Genomic DNA, 21,921 nt, shown 5'->3' with positions numbered 1-21,921 from the left:
TACCACTTACCAGACATTTTTAAGCAATCTACTTTTGTTCTTGAAGTATGCTTTTTTTAAATGACAGTGGTCATTCAATTCATATAAATGCTTCCCTCTTGTGGTACAGAAAGAGGTAGAAGAGGAGAAGCAGGCACGGGTCGGGCAGGTCTCAGAGCTGCTTGGCTGGACGAAAGGTCTGCAGGATCGTGCTGGCAGATCTGCAGAGCCATCACTTGCTGCACAGCAGGTAAAGTTAGAGTACCAAAGTATTTTTTGGTACTATCTAGACAGTAGTATAGTCGTTTGTATTTGTTAGATAGCATTGAAAACATCCGTCTCAATTGTAGGCCATAAGTGAGCAGTTGGCAGGTAAAAAAGAAGAGGTTGCTGAAGCAATAAGGAGCACACAAGTCTTCCTGATGTCAAAACAGGCCAGCAAGTAAGTCTTACTACCTTCAGTACACAATGACCTTCAATCTTTGATACTACATTTGATCAAGGCAAGCCATCTATGTATGTTTAGATGTCTATGTATGTAGATACCACTTTTCAGAAGGCAATAGGGTAGTCTTTTTTTTTTCAAAACAAAGCTGCACACAAAAGTCTCCATGTAGTTTAATTAATTTTTATTTATATATTGATTTTTTACAATGTTGCAGTTTCAAAGCAACTATACAAGAAAATAAAAGAAAATCATAGGAAACTTATCAAATATATACCAAACATAAAGAATAAAATACATGGCATTATTGCAAATTTTATTGTCAGCATAAAAGTTTGTAATACACTTATAAAGTATGTATTTTTTCGAGACTATGGGGCATTAAATCAATTAATTTGATGAAATAGATATCATATTAAACTTGACATGTTGAAATGGCCCTTAAACGATGATTTAATTATATAAGATAACTAATACAACATACATGTTAATATTTATTATATCCATTATATTAATTGAGAAGAAGATTTAACTACAGTATATAAGAAAGATAGTATAACATACATATAAATATCTATTACATATTAATTAAATTTATTTATTTATGGCTATAGACGGTTTCAGCAGTAACAACATAAACAAGCGTCTGTCGTGGCCCGCACGTAACTTCCTGTAAACTCTGCTAAGGATAAATAACAACAAAGTTCTTTAAACGTAGTTTATTTATATAACAAGCAAAAAAACAACACATAGATTACCTAGGAAACCAAAACATTTGTTATTTTCGATGAGGCATTTGTTCAAGAGATCAGTTTAGCAACTAGTCAGACCATTAAAAAAACGAAATCGGAAGTTAAATTCGTATCCAGACGTGTATTGCGTCAGCGCACGTGCGTCCGATGAAACTGTCTATACTAGAATAGAATAGGGAGGCGAGTCCTCTCTTTATATTCAATGGACAAACTTTGAATGAAAGTATTTTTAAATAAAAATAATGTATTATTAATATTGCAGCTGTTATTATTCACAAATTAACTTGTTTATATAGCAATGCTATCATTGAAAACATGGGAAATCAAATTTAATGTTACTATGTTTTAATAATCCTTTTAAAACAATTTATTAATGATTAATTATTCATGATCATACCACAGTTTGAAAACCCCATCCACCTATAATGCCCAATAAATGTTAAATAAGCATGAACATACGGTATAGTTATTAATGCAGCCCTTGTGTCCTCAGGCTGTCTGCAGAAGAGCGGGCACAGGTGACCTCCCAACTGGATGAACTCACAGACACATACAGTCGACTGTGTGACAGCTCGGCTGCCCAGTTACAACAACTGGAGCAACAGCTGGCTAAAGAGGAGGAACGCAAGGTACAGTTAGTCCGTCAAGAAGTCACAGCTGCGTTTATCTTGGCCAAAGCGAGCTTCAACGGCGACATGCTTCAAGCAATGCTTTTGAAATATATTGCTTTGAATATGAGGTGTCAAACCCCAGTCCTGGGGGGGGGGGGTTGTACTGCAGACCTTATGTACATTCTCCTTCTTGCAAGACTGAGATTTGACACCTTTGCTTTAAATAATGGTCTTTGTCATGGTCAGTTTGCAAGAGAAATACTTCAGCAGTGTGTATGCGTGAGTGAATCACTTTTATGTTGCCTGTCACGTGTGGTTTAACATCCATCACCATCCTCATAGACCTCACAGACATTTTACTTACCAGTTATAACAGATTAATAGCATGGTGTGAAATCATTTCCATTTACTATAGCTAATGTCATGTCATCATCCACACCATCCTTCTTTGTCATTTTAATCACATTTGCTTAAATGCAACTCATCAGTTCATCAAAGTAGAATAGTAGCAGCTTTTGCCCTCAAAAAATGCTTGTATAGCAACTTTAGTGTGTATAGAAGCCACTTTTGCTTTGTAGTTTTTCTTTTTTTAGGCGCAAAGCGTTGGGTTTCTCTTTAAAGAGTTTCCATTTTATTCACATTCATTTCATTTTGTTAAGGCAAATGTAGGCATCATTATTTGCCTTAACGTGATTATATCCACGTTTTGTTGACATGCAGCCACAGGCATCATTGTGTTTCATTATGTGTAGTGGTTACTGCGTGAAAAATGGTGTGTTTGAATGCGTAAAAGTTTAAAAACCAAACAGATTGAACAGATAGAGATCCTAAAGACTGGGGTAGACTGAGCACAGGAAACCAGCTATGCAAATCTCCACCTCACTGTTTGAGCATGGTGTGTCCAGGTCACAGCTAAATGTTTGTGTGTCTGTGTGTGTGTGAGACGCTGTGTGTTTTAAGTCCATGTCTGTAATATTGTAATTCTGTGTGAAACTTAATCAGCATTTTGCTTTAAAATCACTAACAGCTGCCGGGAGGGAATTTAAAACATCATCTTGGAATTTTAAGCAAGACAAAAGTAGTCAGAATATAGGACTGTTCTTGATTAATTAGTAAGACAGTATTCAATCAATAAAACTGCACAGAAAAATAGGTAAGAGTGGTATGAAAATAGTGCTCTAGTCAGTCCCGGGCAGCATATCAGGCAACTGGAGTGTGGCATGCAGATCGCTAACATCCGGCTTCTCACCCTATTGCGTGTCAATCTGTCGAACCCTCAGCCTGTCAGTGTGTGTGCGTCTAAGGACCACCATACGGTAAGTAGTGCTTGCTTTCTATCTTAATGTTGCATGCTTTTTGACCTAGCAGCTTTATCTTAAATCTGTTGTTTTTCTCCTCTTTAGGCTTATACTGTAATTTAGCATTTGTGCCATTTACTGTAATTTAGCCAATTTAGCCATTTGTGGATATCTTTACACACTGCAGTACTATTACACCAAATAGTTTATTTGCATGTAACACTTTTACTGCATTTGTAGAAATATTTTTGTTTGTACATTTGAACTTGACTGAATTTATTTTAGCATCATGTTAATAAATTCTTCCTACTATGGTGGTGGGCACTATTTTACATCTTATGGCGCTTTTCCATTGCATAGTACCCCACGGTTTAGTTTAGTTTGGGTCGGGTCAGCTCACCTCACTTTGGCATGGTTAGCTTTTCCATCGAGTTTAGTATCACTTCGGAGTGGGAGGGATTATAGGCGTGTCTTTATATTTGACAAGTGAGAGCGTCGCTGTACATTCCCATACATGTATTTATTTCACAGTCTGCCACAAAATTAAAATTGGCCACCACAAACAGATATTGCACATTGCGTTTATCACTACCTCTGTCTAACATGACAGGTTCTGTATAAACACGCGACCTGTGGCGTCAGTCGACGGTGCTCTGCTGAGCCTCATTGAAGTTGCATTTAAGCATATAATGCTGACGTGCTCGTCGCGAATGTTCCGCCACAAACTGCAAGTCTGGAAAAAACTGGTATGGTGTCCCTGATTCTCAACCTGTGGATGTTTTTGATCGCTAAAAGGGAGTTTGGGAACTTATAGCAGAGCACAGATGACAACATGTTTGCTCGAAATAGCGAAATAGCTTTCTCGCTGGTAGTGACGATTCTCTCAGACCAATCAGTGATCTACAATGTTTTCGCGTCACATTTGGTATCAGCTCAGGTCGCTTGGAACCCCAACCGAGGTGGTACTAAAAAAGTATCGGGTACTATGTACTGCACCCAGTGGAAAAGCTCCCAAAAGTAAGCTGACCCGACCCAAACTAAACCAAACCAAACCGTGGGGTACTATGCAATGGAAAAGCGCCATTATTATACTGTCAATAAAGATGCACCGCAAAGTCAAGTTAGAATCATTTTTAATATTGCAATATTTATGCAAATATTTCTTTTTACAGAGCCATGGTATCATCACTGGAGTAATTGACCTTGGAACCATGGAAACCTTTCCAGTCTTTCAGGCAGCACAACGTGGCCTCATCGACCAGGACACTTGTCATGTACTGTTGGAGGCACAACTCATCATGGGTGGTCTATTCCAACCAGATTCCTCTGATAAACTCACTTTAGACAAGAGTCTTTCCAGTGGTTTGATTGATAAAATCACCTACCAGTCACTGGTTGAGTTGGAAACTGCACTGTGTCTTGCCAACAAGGCACAATTTACTGAGAGTCAAGTATTACCAGTAGCTGCTGCTATGGAAGAAGGTGTCATAACAGAGCTGGTGGGACTCCGTTTACTTGAATTGCAGGCAAGCACTGGCTGTCTTAAGGTTTGTGGAGAATTTGTCAGTCTGGATAATGCAAGGCAGAGGGAATTGCTGTCCGACACTCTTTTCTATAAGTTGCAGTCCTGTCTTAACCGTCGAGAGCTAATTGATCCAAATACAGCAGAAAAGCTAAGACTTGTTGACTTTCAGCAGCGTTGTGTTATCAGTGAGGAGACAGGTCTGCTGTTGCTTCCAGTTAAACAGAAGCCAGGTGGAACTGTGTGTTTATCCTCTGGCAGAACGGTAGGAATATTCTGTGCTGTTCAAGAAGGGCTCATTGACAGACACGTCACAATTCGACTTCTTGAGGCTCAGTTGTTTGCAGGAGGAATCCCTGACCCCCGCTCAGGACACAGATTGACTGTGAATGAGGCTGTGCAGCATGGCCTGATAGATCAGGACTTAGCATGCACCCTCATTGCACGGCAGTTGCAAGCGGGAGGAATAATAGATCCAGTAAGCCGGGAGCGTCTACAGTTAGATGACGCCATACAAAGAGACCTTATCTCTCCACGCATTGCCTTACGTGTGTTGGAGTCTCTCCAATCTTTTAGGGCAATACTGTGGCCAGAATCAGGGAATATGCTCTCTGTAAGTGAGGCGTTTCAGCAGCGTGTTGTCAATAGAGAGCTTGCCCTGAAAGTGTTGAGCAAACGTTGTTCTGTTGATGCATTGTATCTACCTGAGAGTAGGCAGATGATCCCTCTAGATAAAGCTAAAGAGGTACTTGAGCCACAGGCAGTAGATATCCTAAATCAGACTCTGTTTCCAGATGTTCTTCCACATTTGACTCGTTCTGATTCTTTTTACATGAACCGATTGTGTATGGGCTCTGCCTCCTCTTCATCATCACCTCCCTCACATGCAGACATCCGTTATGAGTCTTCTATCACGAAGGAAGGCAGGTCAAATGAGGGGGATCAAAACCACCTTCTTACTCACTTAATGACCCACAGCTACATAAATGCTCACTCAGGAGAAAGACTTATCCTGCTACAACCAGAATTGGAAGATGTGCTGGGTAGAAATGTTCAAACTACAAACCTTGCGACAAGACCAGTGCAACAAGAAAACTCTGAAAACATTAGAGTAAGAGGAGACAGCAGAGCTGTGACCATGTTTCAGGGCAGTATGGAAGAAAACACTATGTTAACAGAGGAGAATGAAGAACCTACGATTAAAAAAGATAAAGTTGTCAAGATTAACACTGACTTGGGGGAGACTGAAGAAAAAGTAAAGAAAGATCTTGTACCCTTTATAGGAACAGATAGAGCCGTTGAAGAGCATTCCCCTAAATCGGACTGGCAAGAAAATGTTTTGTCATCAAACAAATATGAAGAACCCAAGATTAAAAAACAAGAAATTGCCAAAATAAGCACTGATATTAAGTTGGAAGAAAGAGAAGAGGAAGCTCTTCCACACTTTGTAGACACAGTCACTTTAAGAGACCCCTCACATCAAGCAGAGTGGCAAGCAAAAGATCTATCATCAGGAGAACATGACAAACAAAAAAATAAAAGGGAGGAACTTTCCAGTAGGGATACTGATATGGAAGAGATTACAGAGGAAACAGAGGATGATCTTGCACCCTTGGCAGGCACAAACATAGCATCTATGGAGACGTCAAGCAAAGAGATTTGCCAAGTAAAAGTTTCATTAGAAGGGTATCAACAACCCAAGACTGAAATGTCTAACAAAAATACTGTTATAGGAAAATCTAAAGAAAAAACAGTGGAAGATTTTCAAACATCAAACATGCAAGGCACAGGCAGTGCTTTTAAAGACCCTTCACATAAGGACAACTGGCAAGAGAAAGTTCTGTCATCAGAAGATGATGAAAAACTCCAGTATAAAGGAGATGAAATATCCACAAAGATTAGAGAGACTGTAGAAAGAGCAAATGAAGATCTTCCTCCCTTGGAAAACACAGATAGTGCTTTTATAGACCCTTCAGATAAAGTGGACTGGCAAGAGAAAGTTCTGTCATCAGGTGAAAGCAAAGAGCCCTATGACAAAGAAGATCAAAGTCCCAGAAAGAACATTGAATTGAGAGAGACTATAGAAAGAGCAGAAGTAGATCTTGCAGCGTTGACAGGCACAGTTGAAGAGGTTTTGCATGAGAATATTCTGTCATCAGCAGAATATGAAGTCCCCATGATTATAAAAGATACAATTCCCTGTAAGAACACCGATATGAGAGAGAATATAGGAAGAGCAGATAAAGATTTTGTACCCTTAAAAGGCACAGACAGTGCTTTAATTGAGCCTTCACAGAAGGATTTATGTAATGTAGATATTTTGTCAGTAGGGGAATATGAAGAACACAAGAAAACTTCCTGCAAGGACTATGATACTGAGTCTATTGAAGGAACACCCTTGACAGAGACAAGTAAAACTTCTACAGTGTCTTCACATACAAGTTCATCCTTACTAAAGACTGTGTCAGAGAATGGAACTCAGGATCAAAATCAGAGTATCAAACCCACACTTAATAAACCTAAAAATGAAGAAAGTCTAAAAATGAAACAATTTGAGAAAAGTGGAAATGTTATGGAGATGACTGAGCAAAAAGTGTTTGAAATGGGTGAAAGCAGTTCTCAATCTTCATTCCATGAAACAGCAAAATTAACACTAAATAAATCTGAAAATAAAGAAAGTTTAAAAATGGAACAACCAGACAAAAATGAAAAAGTTATGGAGAAGACTGATCAAAAAGTGTTTGTAATGAGTGAAAGCAGTTCTCAATCTTCATTTCATGAAACGGCAAAATTAGGACAATATGACCAATCAAAAATGAAGACTTCATCAGTAGAGCCGAGTGATGATGAAAAGCTTGAATATATGGCTATGGAACTGCAACAAGATGGTCTTGTAACTATTTGTGGACAGAAAGTTATTTTGGATGAAGCTGTGGTGCAGGGTTTGCTTCCAGGTCATTCTGAATCCTCATTCCATGAAACAGCAAAATTAGGACAATATGACCCATCAAAAATGAAGACTTCATCAGTAGAGCTGAGTGATGATAAAAAGCTTGAGTATATGGCTATGGAACTGCAACAAGATGGTCTTGTTACTATTGGTGGACAGAAAGTTCTTTTGGATGAAGCTGTGGTGCAGGGTTTGCTTCCAGGTCACACTGCTATTAGGCTTACAGCAAAAGCCAAACTTTTTGGTGGTTTTCTAGATGCTCATGCTTGCAAGTCACTTAGTTTTGAAGATGTGATGCAAGAAGGCCTGTTGGATGAGGACCTGATGACTTGTGTTCTTTGTTCAGAAAGGATTTTAGCCGGTGTAGTAGATGTGGAGCATGGTCGGCTCTGCTCAATAAAGGATGCTGCTGAGGCAGGCCTTTTGGATGCAGATACAGCAGCTCGTCTTCTTGAAGCCCAGGTTGTGTCTGGAGGTATAGTTGATTTGCGAAGGGACAAGAAAGTATCAGTTACCCTTGCGGCCAGCCTTGGATTGATCGAGGAGAGTAGGAAAGAGGAACTTCTTGCTCTGGAGAAGTCATGCCAGGGAAAATTTTCAGATCCAGATGCAACACACACCAAGTTGGCATTACAACTTCAGATGAATGGAGTGGTGGACCCTAAAACCAAAACAGCTGTGCCACTAAAAGAAGCTCTTCAGACAGGTTTAATCAGAGAGGAGGAGGCTCAGCAGATTTTATGCCAACAGGTTGCGGAAGGTGGCATTTTACATCATGGGTCTGGTGTTCGCCTCAATGTTGTGGATGCACAAGATCAGGGTCTCATCAGTCACACCATAACTCCAAAGTTAGAGGAACTTGAAAGAGCTTTCAGGGGCCAAGAGCAGCTTAGTTTGAATCCAGACGCTACACTTCTTCAAGCATCTACAGGTTCTATTTATGATAATGCTTCAAAAACTAGGCTTACTTTGACTGAGGCTGTTTCCAAAAGCCTTATAGATGACAAAATCGCAAACAAAGCTATGACCTCACCCACTCTGAAAAGAGGGTTGTTGGACCCTCATAATGCTCGTATTGTGCCCTACTCTGAGATGATAAGCCAAGGTAAAATTGACATTGAGACAGGACAGAGGTTCCTTGAAGTAAGACCATTCAGAGGTATTCCAAATAACCAAACTAATGAAATGATGACATTACCGCAGGCAGTAAAGACAGGAAAAGTTGATCCCATACCTGCACTCAGAGTACTGCAGAGTCAGGCAGATACAGGTGGTATCATTGACATTGACAGTGGAAAGCGTTTGCCTCTTCAAGAAGCTGTCAATAGAGGCTTTGTTGATGAAGCCATGGCTAAATGTATTGCAACAAATCAAGTCTCGAAAGGGGGGTTGCTTGATCCAGCCACTGGACGGAGGGTCTGCAGCATTACTGAGGCAGTTCAGTGTGGTCTTATTTCTAGAGAAATGGCTGCAGAGATTTATGTAGATGAAGATGCGAGCAAACCAGTCTCTTTAACAAATGCAACATCTTTTCCTGCTGTTCCTCAGGTTGCATCAGATCAGGTTAGCCCTGTAGTGAGTACCCCATCTCTTACAGAGGCTGAAATTAAAACTGCTGATCTTCTGAAAAAAGAAGTAACCTCAAGCGTTGACATTTCTGAACACAGTCCTAACTTAAAAAACAAAGAGCAAGGTCTTGATGCAAGCTTATTACATGAAATGACTGTGCAGAAGAGCACTGACATATCAATAGAAGTCCTGACTGAATTTGCTTCAAAAGCAGAAAAAAGGCTTACGCAGGCCATTGAGGAGGTAAAGCCCCCTAAATCCGAAGATATCACATCAATTCAGCCAAGCCCTGACAATTTTCCACAGATTTCTGAGATTGAATGGCAAGAGGTGGCCAATAATAACTTATCACCTTCACCAGACCATACCACAGAAGTAGAGATCCAGAGTCAGACAGTAAGTGCTGTCTCCACAACCAATTTGTCAGACACCACAGATTACTTGCACAAGGAAAACATCCCATATGTAGAGCGAACAGAAAGAGATTCAGATATCCAGAGGCAGCCAGTAAACGAAATTGCAATCTCAAAAGCCATTATTTCTGAGAACACAGATAACTTGCACAAGAGGGAACAAGCCCCAGAGCAAACAGAAGTGCATAGTTTCAAAGTAAAAGCACATGAATCAGAGTGTGAAATAGAGGAAAACAAGGACAACCTGATGACTACATTAGATGTATGTGCTTCCACTCCAACAAGAGCTGCTAATCTAACAGGAAAAAAGAAAGGCAGGGGGAAAAATGGTAAGCAAGCTAAATTGGAAAATGAACGTGATGAAAAGTCGCAAGAGGTCTGTCAAACCATTGTTTCACAGAGGAGTCTCACAAATACTGAGAATAGTGAAAAAGATGCTGGTCAAAAGAACTTAAATGATGATAAAGTAGAAAAGGTGACCGAAAAAGAGTTGTCAGAGACAACCCATACAAGTGTTAACATGGCATCTGTGCCAGGAAGAGATGAGAATGCTCAAGTCAAAGCTTTAAAGATTACTAGATCTGCTAATGGAACAGAGACTTCCAAGCACTCTGATCATAAGGAGTATAATGCAGGCCACAAAGAAAAGACTGAAATACAGCACAGTGCCACAACTTCTATAGCAAAACCTGAGCAGGAACCAGAAGCCGCCCTTAAGGATCTTGGTAATGAACAAGAGAAGAAAAAGAAGAAGAAACATAAAGGTAAAAAAGCTAAGCAAATGGTTGTTGTTGAAGTTGAAGGAGCAAGAGAAAGAGATGAGGATGTTGAGAAAGATCAGAAGACCGTGATTCATGAGGTCCAACCTCAAAGCAATCAATCGAATGAAAATGAAAATGAAAGGCAACTTGAGAAAGTCAACCAGGCGAAGGCACAGAAAGAAGTACTTTTGATGAAAGCTAAGGAAAGCATTCTTAGGAAGGTGTTTGAGCGAGGGGTCAGTGAAAAACAAGCTGCTGAAGAACTAGAAGCAATGCGGCAGGTGGCCAGCAGTGGAGAACTACGAGTAGCCGCCAAAGCTGAATCCACTGAAAAAAAGAAAAGCAGTAAGCTTCCTAAAATTAAGAAGGATAATAAATTACACCACATCGGGCAAGAGATGAAGGATCAAAGGTCAATGCTGAAGATGACAGAGCAACTACTACCTCTGTCTGAGTCTCATGCTTGTTCCACAGTTGAAGCACAACTTGATAAACAGAAAGAAGTGCAACATGACAGTCATACAAACAGAGAATTAAATGACGATAAGGAAAGTCAGCATATGTCTACTAAGACCTCTGATGAGATTGTGGACCAGCAAAAACTGATTACAGTCCAGAATTTAGATTGGCAAGTAAATGGCAGAAAAGCAGAAGAACAAACCATTGAGCCGTTATATACAGAAGATGGAAAGTTGTTAGACACAATGGGTGAATTGACTTCATCAAACATTTTGGTATCTGATGGTCATGAAGATGTAAAATCAATAGACTACAAAAGGGTCCCTGATATCCTGGCAATAACGGACTCTAAAGAGTTTTTGTTAAGTGAGGTGGCTTCTCACAAAGGACAAGAGACCAAAACACCAATAGACAAAGTAAACAGTGAGCCTCAGCCAGACAAAGAAACCACATATGAGCCTTCCATCCAAGAATCTAAGATATCTAGACTTTCTCTTGTTGAGGAGATCCCAGAGTTTGATACCACAAGGAGAGAAGAGGTAGAAGAGCATACAGAGGGTTTAGTGGAAGGGATGCCTGAAGAAATTCAGATGGAAACTGAACAAATGAACAGGGACTCTACAAAATCAAGCAAGGTATGTAGTTCGTTTTTCATTTTAATTGGCCATTTTTGTATTTTGGATACAAGTGTTTTTTCTTCTCTTTTAGTCCTCACTTGCTCGCCAAGAGTGCTTAGAACATGACCAACAGATTGTGGCTCTGCTCTCCATGGTGAGACACATCGAGGTGCGACTTAAACAACAGCAGCAACAGTCTGTTGGTCGAAGTCTTGTTGCGCTTGATGACATTATCAGACAGACAGAGGTAAATGCTTGTTATCTTCGACAGTTTGCAAATTCAACTAATTTTCAAACTTGCACAACAAGGCGTACTTTTCATTTTGTTTTTATTTCAGACCCTTTGTCTGGAAATTAGTGACCTTGAACCAGAAGTGCACAAAAAAACTGATGCAGCCAAGCATCTCCTGAAGTCTAACCCTCAGGATGTACCACCTCAGTTGCTTACAGCCCTGGAGAAAGATGAGCGAAGTTTATCTCGTACATACAGTGCAGCTGTGGACCTTTCCCAAAATACTTTGCAGGGATTGCAAGTACAACGAGATGCACAAAAAGTAAGAACAATTCTAATAAGAAAGGTTGAGATAGTAGCAAATCATTTTCTTTAAATCATTTGGATATTCTTGCAGGAAGCTGTAAGTAATCGGCTGAGATCTCTGGAAGAACGAGTTGACAACATTCTCTGCTGGCTTAAGAAGACTGAGACTCAAATGGAGGAAGAAACAGGGGTAGATGAGGAGAAGGCAAGAGATAAAAACATTTCTGATAAGATCAAGAAAAAGCAACAGTTGTGCAAGGTAAAAAAGCAGTGTTTGAATTGAGGGGCTGGGGTGGTCCCAGACGTTCTATAAGTACTGAATGACCCCCTATAAAGCACAAAAATATAAATTAGGAGGGTCCCCTGGTTTTTATTAAAATTAAAATACTACATGAATTTAAAATTCTTGTGCTGCACTGCCACAAAGTGATACTGTCCCAATTTTGCAATAATGTAATCCAAAAGATTTTTGTCTGAAATAAATGTAAACTCTTAAGTGCACCTCACGCTGTTTTTTTCCAATTTAATTTACCGATTGTGTTAAGGGCTTTTAAAAAATTCTTCTTAAAATATTATTTCACACTAATTTGAGGGGTAAAAAATGGTTAGGGTTTGTGAAAACACGGCGACCCTATAATGACAGGGGGGCTTGGCCAGGTGGGTGGGTCTTAGCTAGGGGACCCCATAATCTTAATTTGAACATTGTAAAATAGTGATAATACTGTATATTGATTGCTTCATGTAGCTTTTCCATTTGTGTCATGCTCATTTTTACATACTTCTTTTCTCTTCAGGAGCTACAGAATGCTCTAGCAGCCCGATCCAATGAAGTCAGCACTGTGGCGTTTGATATTCAGGTGTTTATCTCGGAGCATGCTCAGGATCTGTTACCTGATCAGAGCAGGCATCTTCTTGGACACCTGGAGCAGTTACAGAGGCTCTTCCACCAGGCTGTCGGTCACACTCATGCCAGAGCAGAAGCACTGTCAGCCCAACTGTTGAGAGAAGAGGAACGAATAAGGAATGAGCAGAAAGAAAATGAAGAGAAACTGGAGAAAGAAAGACAAACTACAAGAGATAGAGAGGTTTGCAAAAAGATGAATAATTGCTTGCGCTGTCATATTATGAACAGAAATTGTTTTGTTTTTGCTTGTAACTTTGACCATGCTAAATCGCTTCACAAGCCACTTGCATTAAAGGATTAGTCCATTTTCTTAAAAAAATCCAGATAATTTACTCACCACCATGTCATCCAAAATGTTGATGTCTTTCTTTGTTCAGTCGAAAATAAATTATGTTTTTTGAGGAAAACATTCCAGGTTTGGAATGGACCCCAACACTTAACAGTTTTAATGCAGTTTAACAGGGGGGCCCCAGTTTTATGAAATTTTATAAAATACATTAATTTATCATGAATTCTGTGTAATTCAACCTAAATAAAAGATCTAGGCTACTAACCAACATCACTACATTGTATAATTTAATGTTTTGTTTAATTAAAATGTAAAGTTTTAGAACTGTTTTTTGTCATACATTTTCTTTGGGGGGCTGCGAAGGAATGCACCGTACACAAGGGGGCCTTCTCGTCTTCCTCCGGTCGTGTGACCCGCCAACGCGACCTCACGTAATTGTGTAATAACGTCAAAAGGTCACGTGTTATATATATGAAACGCACATTTGCAGACCATTTTAAACAATAAACTGACACAAAGACATTATAAGTATCATTCCACATACAACAACGTCGAAATGGACCTCTTTCTCCACACTTGTAAACACTGGGGCGTAGTTTCGCATACATCCTCCGTGACCTCTTGACGTAATGACGTATTACGTGAGGTTGTGCTGGCACGTGACGAGAAGTTGTGGTTTAAAGTGCATTTTTTTTTTTCTTGCCAAAAATGACAATCGTTTCGCTAGATAAGACCCTTATGCCTCGTTTGGGATCATTTAGAGTCCGTTGAAACTGCAATTTTAAACTGCATTAAACTGTTAAGTGTTGGTGTCCGTTAAAGTCCATTACAATAAGAAAAATCCTTGTCGACTAAACAAAGAAAGACATCAACATTTTGGATGACATGGTGGTGAGTAAATTATCTGGATTTTTTAAGAAAATTGACTAATCCTTTAACTAAAAAAAATGTCAGAAGTTGACCACAATACTGATGGCATGCATACATTTTTTTTCATAAAAATCTAACATTTTCTGTTTGTTCGGCTAATTTTGCAGTGCCAGTATTGCTGATAATCTGTTTTGTTGCCACTTGCATTTTAAACTTGATTTTGCTAACTGCATGTGAGTGGCCATAACACGTTTGTATTAACCTGTCTGCATTGCTCTTACAGATTTGCCAGAGAAGACACGTTTGGAAAAGACTAAAGATTTAAAAGTAGCCTCACTGTGTAGCGTGCTTGTTGTTTTCCATAGAGAAAGAGAGGAAAATATCAAACTGAGATGTTTTGTTATTTGTCTAAGGTCTTTTGTTTGCTACGGGCTTATTGAGAGAGTGTTGTGTTTGGATGCGTTGTGTGGTGACTTTGGACACATCATGCTCAACAGTGTACAGTAGCTGTTTAATCCTGAGTTGAAATGAGTACTGTAAAAGTTGGGATTAAAAGGAAATCACGGGATAGGCGCTTTGGTCAATTATAATTAGTTATGATTATAATTGAGCAATTGCAAATTGAAATATTTTGGTTGTTATTGCTTTTCTTACCTTTTTTCTTAATGATGGGATATAGGTTGTGGAGCAGCAAAAGGCAGAATGCTCTCAAAAACTGGAGAATCTTACAATGTGGTTGGCTGGTGCTGCCAGCCTCCTGGCCAATCAGAGAAGGGGAGCCGAGACTGATGATGTAAGCACGTTACAACAGAAGCAAAAAGAGCTCAAGGTGAGAGAAAAAAACACATCTGATGTTTGCTTCTGAAAACTATAATCTTTAAAGTGCTAAGTTATTCTTAATTTGGCAAAACTTGGCTTTAATACGCTAACCCCAAGTTTCTCAGACAAGGCTTAAAGGAACACACTACTGTTTTTTAATATTTTACTATGTTCTTACCTCAACTTAGATGAATTAATACATACCTATTTTTTTTCAATGCGTGCACTTAATCTTTGTACAGTGCCTTGTGAATGTGTTAGCATTTAGCCTAGCCCCATTCATTTCTTAGGATCCAAACAGGGATGAATTTAGAAGCCTCCAAACACTTCCATGTTTTCCCTATTTAAAGAAGTTGTTACATGAGTAGTTACACTTAAGTATGGTAGCACAAAATAAAACGTTTTTTATACAAACCCTCAATTTTTATGTTTATTTCATTCTGTACCAAATAACTATAGGAGGTGGAGAAGGACCTTCAGGCCAAAAGTGAAGCATTAATGGAGACTATGCGCTCAGTGGAAGAGTTTCTGGCTGAACGGGGTGACAGTTTGAGTCCTGAAGAGAGGAACAAACTACAGGAGGCTCTTTCACAAATGAAGGAACAGCACAATTCACTTACAAACTCCATCCACTCTTCGCTTGACCAGGTGGACAATGCCATCGTCACAACGCTTCAGCAGAACACACAGAGAGTACGTTTTTAGCCTTACGTGTTTCATTTATCATTATTATTTAATTCTTACAATAACTCTCATCTGCTTTGACACAAGGCAAAAGCAGAGGAGCAAATGCAGGAAACACAAGAAAAAATTGACACGTTGTTCAGAGAATTGTCATCACTGGACGAGTCGAAGAGGAGGTCGATTGAAGAGACCGTCACTGACTCTTCATCATCTGTATCAACAGAAAATGCCCTTAATTCTCATAGTGAAATGCTTCAGGTAAGATTATTCAATTTAGTCTAGTTTTAAATGGTTTTAGAGTCCAAAAGTCAGTTTTAATAATCTTATTCGAAGGTCTGATCCAGTTCGAATGTCCGCTTTGATGTAAATTCTGAACAGTTCATGTAGAAAACTGTTGTAAAGTCAAAGTTCAGCACATTGACGTTTTGTCTTTGGTTGGTTCCACCAGACGGAGCTGCAGCAGTTACAAGCTCAGCAGGCTCACCTTCAGCAAGTGGCCCAATCCGTCCGCTCCCTGCTGGAACAGCCAGACTCCAGCGTGCCACAGGAGGAAAAGCAACGCTTGCGTGCCAAGCTGGACCAGCTGCAGAGTCAACATCAGGAGAAGCTTCAGAGCTGTCAGGACAGACTGAGGCGGGCAGATGCCCTCAGAGATGAGCTTGCCAAGTTTGTACAAGAGCACGGGAACCTGGGAACATGGCTAGATCAGAGCGAACAAGAGCTACGTTCACTCGGGGAAGGTGAAACTGATGCTAAAGGCCTGAAAGACAGGATGGAGGAGCACAAAAAGGTAGCACATTTTTTATACAGTATTTAAAGGTTCAGTGTGATGCTTCTAGCAGCACTTAGCAATGAGAATGTTAATTGCAACCAAGGCACACCCCTCCTTCTCGAAATGCATAGTGATGCTATGGTAGCCACCACAGGACAAACACATCATCGTCTGAGACAACGTAGTAACAAAATGCGATATAGTTATGTACTGTATATTATATTGCATTTCTGTCAAGAAGTCCTTTTAAAAGTCCCATGTTGCACGTACCTTTAAAGGGACACTCCACTTTTTTTGAAAATTTGCTCATTTTCCAGCTCCCTTAGAGTTAAACATTTGATATTTACAGTTTTTCGGAATCCATTCAGCTGATCTCCGGGTCTGGCGGTACCACATTTAGCATGGCTTAGCATAATCCATTGAATCTGATTAGACCATTAGCATCACGCTAAAAAAATAACCAAAGAGTTTCGATATTTTTCCTATTTTAAACTTGACTCTCCTGTAGTTACATAATGATATTACGCAGCACCTGAAAAGAGTCCCCTGCTATTGAAAGTAACCAAGAGGACTATTTTCGGGCAGTGCATAATATCACTACGCCTGCTGCAGCCATATTACAGCAGCAAAGTCACTGATTATTACACCAGAACGAGAGTATAGTTCCTAGACATATCTGCCTAGAAAATCGCAACTTTTAATTTTCTGTCTGTCTTAGTACACGATGTAACTACAGAAGAGTCAAGTTTTGAGTGGAAGAGATGTCTGAACTCTTTGGTTGTTTTTTGGCGCGATGCTGATGGTCTAATCAGATTCAATGGATTGTGCTAAGCTATGCTAAAAATGGTACAGCCAGATCTGGAGTTCAGCTGAATGGATTACAAAACGGTAAAAATCAAATGTTTAACTTTAGGGGAGCTGGAAAATGAGCAGATTTTCAAAAAAAAGTGGAGTGTCTCTTTAATACGGTATAAAGTTATGTCAAGTGGAGAGGGAGCGGGTGACAAAGTCTGTTTGAACCATCTTTCTTCCGATGTGTTCTGTCTGTGCTATAATTTGAGAAAGACCATTTGTTTCATTGTGTTTTACAGCTTTCAGAGGATGTTATCTGTCACAAGGCAGACCTGCGCTTTGTGACCATCTCTGGCCAGAAGGTTTTGGACTCCGTACAGGGAGCTCTTGAGAGGGAAAGCAGTACTGATCCAGCTCTGGAGGACGCTAGGCAACTAGTGAGCGAGAAGCTCCAGGATGCCACCCAGCGCTATAATTCATTACATAGCAAAGTGGGTACAACACGAAAAACGATTTCTGTCAATCTTACATAATGATGCAATGTTTGCAGAGTGACATATTAAATACTCTCTCTTCAGTCCTCAGAACTTGGCACCCGTCTCTCAGGTCTCCTGGACCGATATCAGCAATACCAAGATGAGGCTGGATCTTTGGGCTCCTGGCTGAGCACTCAAGAAAAGAATGAGAGTATATTTAAGTCCAGCGGAGAGCAAGCTGACACGCAGGCGCTTCAGCGTGCACTCAGTACCGTACAGGTTTGATAATTTTGCAGAATTATAGTAGAAAACTTGCAATGCTTATAGTTTTGACCACCAGATAGATAAACAATGCAAATGGCAGTTATCACCCAAGCGCTTACCATAAAAAAATCATGCAATCTCTTCTCTGCTGTTACAGGATGAGTTGGCTGAACGTACTGTACAACTAGAAAAGGTTAAGAGAGCAGGAAAAGAGCTAGTTAACAGCCAAGAGTCCCCTACTCTTCAAATAGCAGATATAAATAACACTACAGGTAATTTTTTCTTTTTTTCAGGTAATTTCATTTAGCAAACAAACCAATTCAGGGTAAAAGTCCAATTCATTTATTTTAATGTCAGACTGACTGTACATCATCCCTTATATGTATAAATCTTTCTCGTTTTAGATGCTTTGGAGAAGCGATTCGAAACTCTGTCTGATTCTGTGTCACTAAGAGCCGAGCAGCTCCAAACAGCTGTTGCCCAGTCAGTAAGTGTTCAGGAGGGGCTTAAAGCACTTTTGGCATGGTTGGATGGCCTGCCTTTATCTTCTGCCCCAGTCCAGCCTACAACTCAAGCAGTTCAGGATGCTCTGACACAAAATCAGGTATTTTCTTATTATTCTGTCTTATTTTATTTGTCAGACATGTTTCAAATCTTCTAATGTCAAAACCACATGACGCTTTACCCCCCAGAAACTACGTCAAGAATTGCTTTCGAGGCAGGGCAGCGTAGATGCCACATTCGACTCCGTATCAAAGCTGTTGAAGTCCGCAGATGCATCAACTGCAAGTGGCCTGCAGGGGGCACTGCAGGATTTGACTCAGCGCTACACAGAGGCCCAGGCCAAACAGGCCGAAAGAGAGACCGAGTTACGGGCGCTTTTGCCCAAGTTGGAGAGCTTTGAGCGTCAGAGCGCAGACCTCCGTAGCTTCACGCAGAGTCGAGAAAGAGCTCTCACGCCAGTAGGCCAGCCGGACTGCAGTGTGGAGGATTATAGACAGACTGTAGAGGTTGGGGAATATTATAAGGCTTATATAAAATGTTTTTTATTTTGATCATATTTTGAAATAAATTGTCTTTTCCTATTAAAGGAGGTGAAAGCAGAAATTGCCCAAGAGTCAGGTCAGTTAAAGTCATTTGTGGAGCTTGGTTCAGACCTGAGCCAATCTGGGATTTTTGCCAATGTCCAAAGCCTTCAAGACACAACCAAAGAGATTTCTGAAGAGTTTGCACGCCTTGAATCCAATGCCAACGAGAGGTGAGTGCAATGATTTTTCTCTCCAGACCTTAGGTCAAATCAGGGGAGGAAGCAAATATTAGGATATTAGGAAACCAAATAAAATCTTTTTATAATCAAGAGCTGAAGAACCTGTTTTGTTTAACCATTAATATAAAAATTTAGAAATATTGATAATGTCCATGGCAGTTTTAGGAGGATATACTGACAAAAATGCTATATCTATATTACTAGTGGTGTATAAAGACCTTACATAATGAATCATAATGTTTTTATTACCTTAGAATGAGCTTTTTTTATCTACATACACCTCGGGTCTCCTTACATGGAAAGTCGCCGTTTTGCACTACCATGTTTCTAAAGTAGCCTTAAAGGGACACTCCACTTTTTTTTGAAAATAGACTAATTCTCCCCCTCTCCCTAGAGTTAAACAATTGGTTTTTACCGTTTTGGAATCCATTCAGCTGATCTCCAGGTCTGGGGGTACCACTTTTAGCATAGCTTAGCATGATTCATTGAATCTGATTAGACCATTAGCATCGCCCTGAAAAATGACCGAAGATTTTCAACATTCTTTCTATTTAAAACTTGACTCTTCTGTAGTTACATTGTGTACTAATACTGACGCATAAATGTAAATGTAAGATGGCTCATGGGACCCCTTGTAATCTAGTCCAGATTTTTGTTTGTAAAAGATTTGTACTTTAACCACAGTTTAAAAAACTGTTTATGTCTGAACGTGCTTAAGTTTGTTTCAGAAATGTAATGCGGTGCCAGCTCTAATTGACTTGATCTTTGACATGTGCAAAAATGCCAGTCTAATAAAACCATGTCTCAGGCATAAAAATAGCACCATGTTAACCTAATTTGACACTTTGTTTATAATGGAAAGCATTCTGCCACATTTCTTTCTTAAGATGGCACACAGTGGCTGCAGGCATTTCAGAGAAAAAACATTCAGCAGTCTGCCATGTGACTCCACATATCTCCTGGAATGCTTATTAGTGGGATTATTGTAATATAAACTGAACGTAAACAGTAGCATGTTAGGACGTGACCTTCAACCCTAACCACTCCTAACAATAGTAGAGGCGTACTGGCCACACACGAGTCTGGAGTGGAGTCTGGCTCTGCTCTCACACAAACTCTTCATCTATCATAATAGACTTAAAATAGTCACCTCCTCTGTTGCTTTATTAATAGGAGGGATAATTGGCCAAACATGTCTGGTTGTGTTTGATTACAGTAGATTTGAGCTGTAAACAAAATCAAATTTTCACCTATTTTCAGATTTATTTTTATGGCAATGTCAACAAACATTCGAAATTAAATACCAATGAAATATTTTATTATCTGTTTACTTCCTGTTCATTTTCTATTTTTTGTTTTTGATAGCATTTCGGGATGTGTCCTAAATAAATGGTTTAATTTTTATTCGTTGGATACAGTCAAGGACTTCATATCAATATCATTACTTATTTTAATATTTATTAATATGTATTATTTGATATTTTAAAGGAGACTTTTTTAAGATGTAAAATAAATCTTTGGTGTCCCCAGAGTACGTATGTGAAGTTCTAGCTCAAGATACATAATATATAGATCATTTATTATAGCATGTTGAAAATGCCATTTTGTAGGTCTGAGCAAAAATTAGCCGTTTTGGGTGTCCTTTAAAATGCAAATGTGTTGATCTCTACACTAAATGGCATTGCAGTGGTTGGATAGTGCAGATTAAGGGGCGGTATTATCCCCTTCTGACATCACAAGGGCAGCCAAATTTCAATGGTTATTTTTTCCACATGCTTTCAGAAAATGGTTTACCAAAACTTAGTTATTGGGTTGATCTTTTCACCTTTTCTAGGTTGATAGAATCACTGGGGACTCAATTATAACACTTGAACATGACAAAAGTCAGATTTAAAAGGGATAGTTTACCCAAAAATGAAATTTCTGTCATCATTTACTCATCACCTTACAAACCTGTATGAGTTGTGTTACACAAATGAAGATATTTTGAGCAATGTTTGTAACCAAACGCTGACTTGAATTCCATAATATTTTTTACTGTGGAAGTCAATGGTGCTACTGCTTCCTGCTTGATTACAAATATCTTAAAGCATGGGGTTTGTTCCTCTAATGCATTACTAAACGTAATAAAACTCTCTGTTGATGAAAGGTGTCATGCATTCATCTAACTAATTCATTGCTCTTATGTTTTTCACAGGTTCGATTGCATTCAGAGCTGTGCACAGCAGTTAGCTCAGTTTCGCTCGCGCTCTGGCTCCCTCCTCAGGTGGCTGCAAGCCGTGCAAGAGCAGCTACCATGCAAAGAGCCCAACCTCAGCACAGAAAGCCTGCAGAGGAGAGCACAACAGCTTAAAGTAGGACTGCACTTCTCACTTTTTACAGCAGTCAGACACTCAGTGTCTTTTTATAGTGCAAGGAGCTTAAATTAACGTCTCCTTCTCCTATCAGGATCTGCTCACAGAATGGGAAACCCAAGGAAGTCAAGTTCAAGAGTTGAACAAGAGCGGTTCACAATTGGAGAGCCTTGTCATTAACATAACAGCCCCAAAGAACAAGACTGGTAGGAACGGCAATAATGTGAAGGCTGTGTTTGTCTGTCTAGTAGGGGAGAGCGGGGCACAACCTAACGCTTTTTGGTTTTGGCTCAATCATTTAAAAAATATTTGAGTTTGATTAATTATATTTTTACACAAGCAACACACACATCTCTGCTACAAATGAACATTTGAAGTCTGTTTCTAGTACTTGCCATTCTTGGACATTGACACCAAACGTGACAGAAGTGCAAACGTTGCAACTTACCCCATTGGTGGGGTTAATTTTAACAGGCAGGGGGTTAGTTGTAACACTTGCTAAAAATTACGTTTTCA

At 39.6% G+C, this 21,921-nt stretch overlaps 1 protein-coding gene across 1 annotated transcript in view; it reads left to right on the top strand.

Moving 5' to 3' along the window:
• The window catches only part of macf1a (microtubule actin crosslinking factor 1a), a 212,967-nt gene that overhangs the window by 129,468 nt on the left and 61,578 nt on the right, over positions 1-21,921 (top strand). The window contains exons 34-53 of the mRNA XM_073858236.1: positions 110-229; positions 330-421; positions 1,670-1,805; positions 4,258-11,394; positions 11,468-11,623; positions 11,715-11,930; positions 12,006-12,173; positions 12,709-12,999; positions 14,657-14,806; positions 15,256-15,489; positions 15,568-15,738; positions 15,929-16,270; positions 17,344-17,535; positions 17,623-17,799; positions 17,942-18,056; positions 18,189-18,388; positions 18,477-18,794; positions 18,876-19,042; positions 21,249-21,405; positions 21,500-21,611. Of these exons, the coding sequence (XP_073714337.1) occupies positions 110-229; positions 330-421; positions 1,670-1,805; positions 4,258-11,394; positions 11,468-11,623; positions 11,715-11,930; positions 12,006-12,173; positions 12,709-12,999; positions 14,657-14,806; positions 15,256-15,489; positions 15,568-15,738; positions 15,929-16,270; positions 17,344-17,535; positions 17,623-17,799; positions 17,942-18,056; positions 18,189-18,388; positions 18,477-18,794; positions 18,876-19,042; positions 21,249-21,405; positions 21,500-21,611 (10,651 nt within the window). The remainder of the gene's footprint in view (positions 1-109; positions 230-329; positions 422-1,669; positions 1,806-4,257; positions 11,395-11,467; positions 11,624-11,714; positions 11,931-12,005; positions 12,174-12,708; positions 13,000-14,656; positions 14,807-15,255; positions 15,490-15,567; positions 15,739-15,928; positions 16,271-17,343; positions 17,536-17,622; positions 17,800-17,941; positions 18,057-18,188; positions 18,389-18,476; positions 18,795-18,875; positions 19,043-21,248; positions 21,406-21,499; positions 21,612-21,921) is intronic.

This window comes from Misgurnus anguillicaudatus, chromosome 20 (genome assembly GCF_027580225.2).
Source record: "Misgurnus anguillicaudatus chromosome 20, ASM2758022v2, whole genome shotgun sequence".
Classification (NCBI taxonomy): Eukaryota; Metazoa; Chordata; class Actinopteri; order Cypriniformes; family Cobitidae; genus Misgurnus; species Misgurnus anguillicaudatus.
Note: the sequence above shows the minus strand (reverse complement) of the source record. Positions and strands in the feature narration are given on the sequence as shown.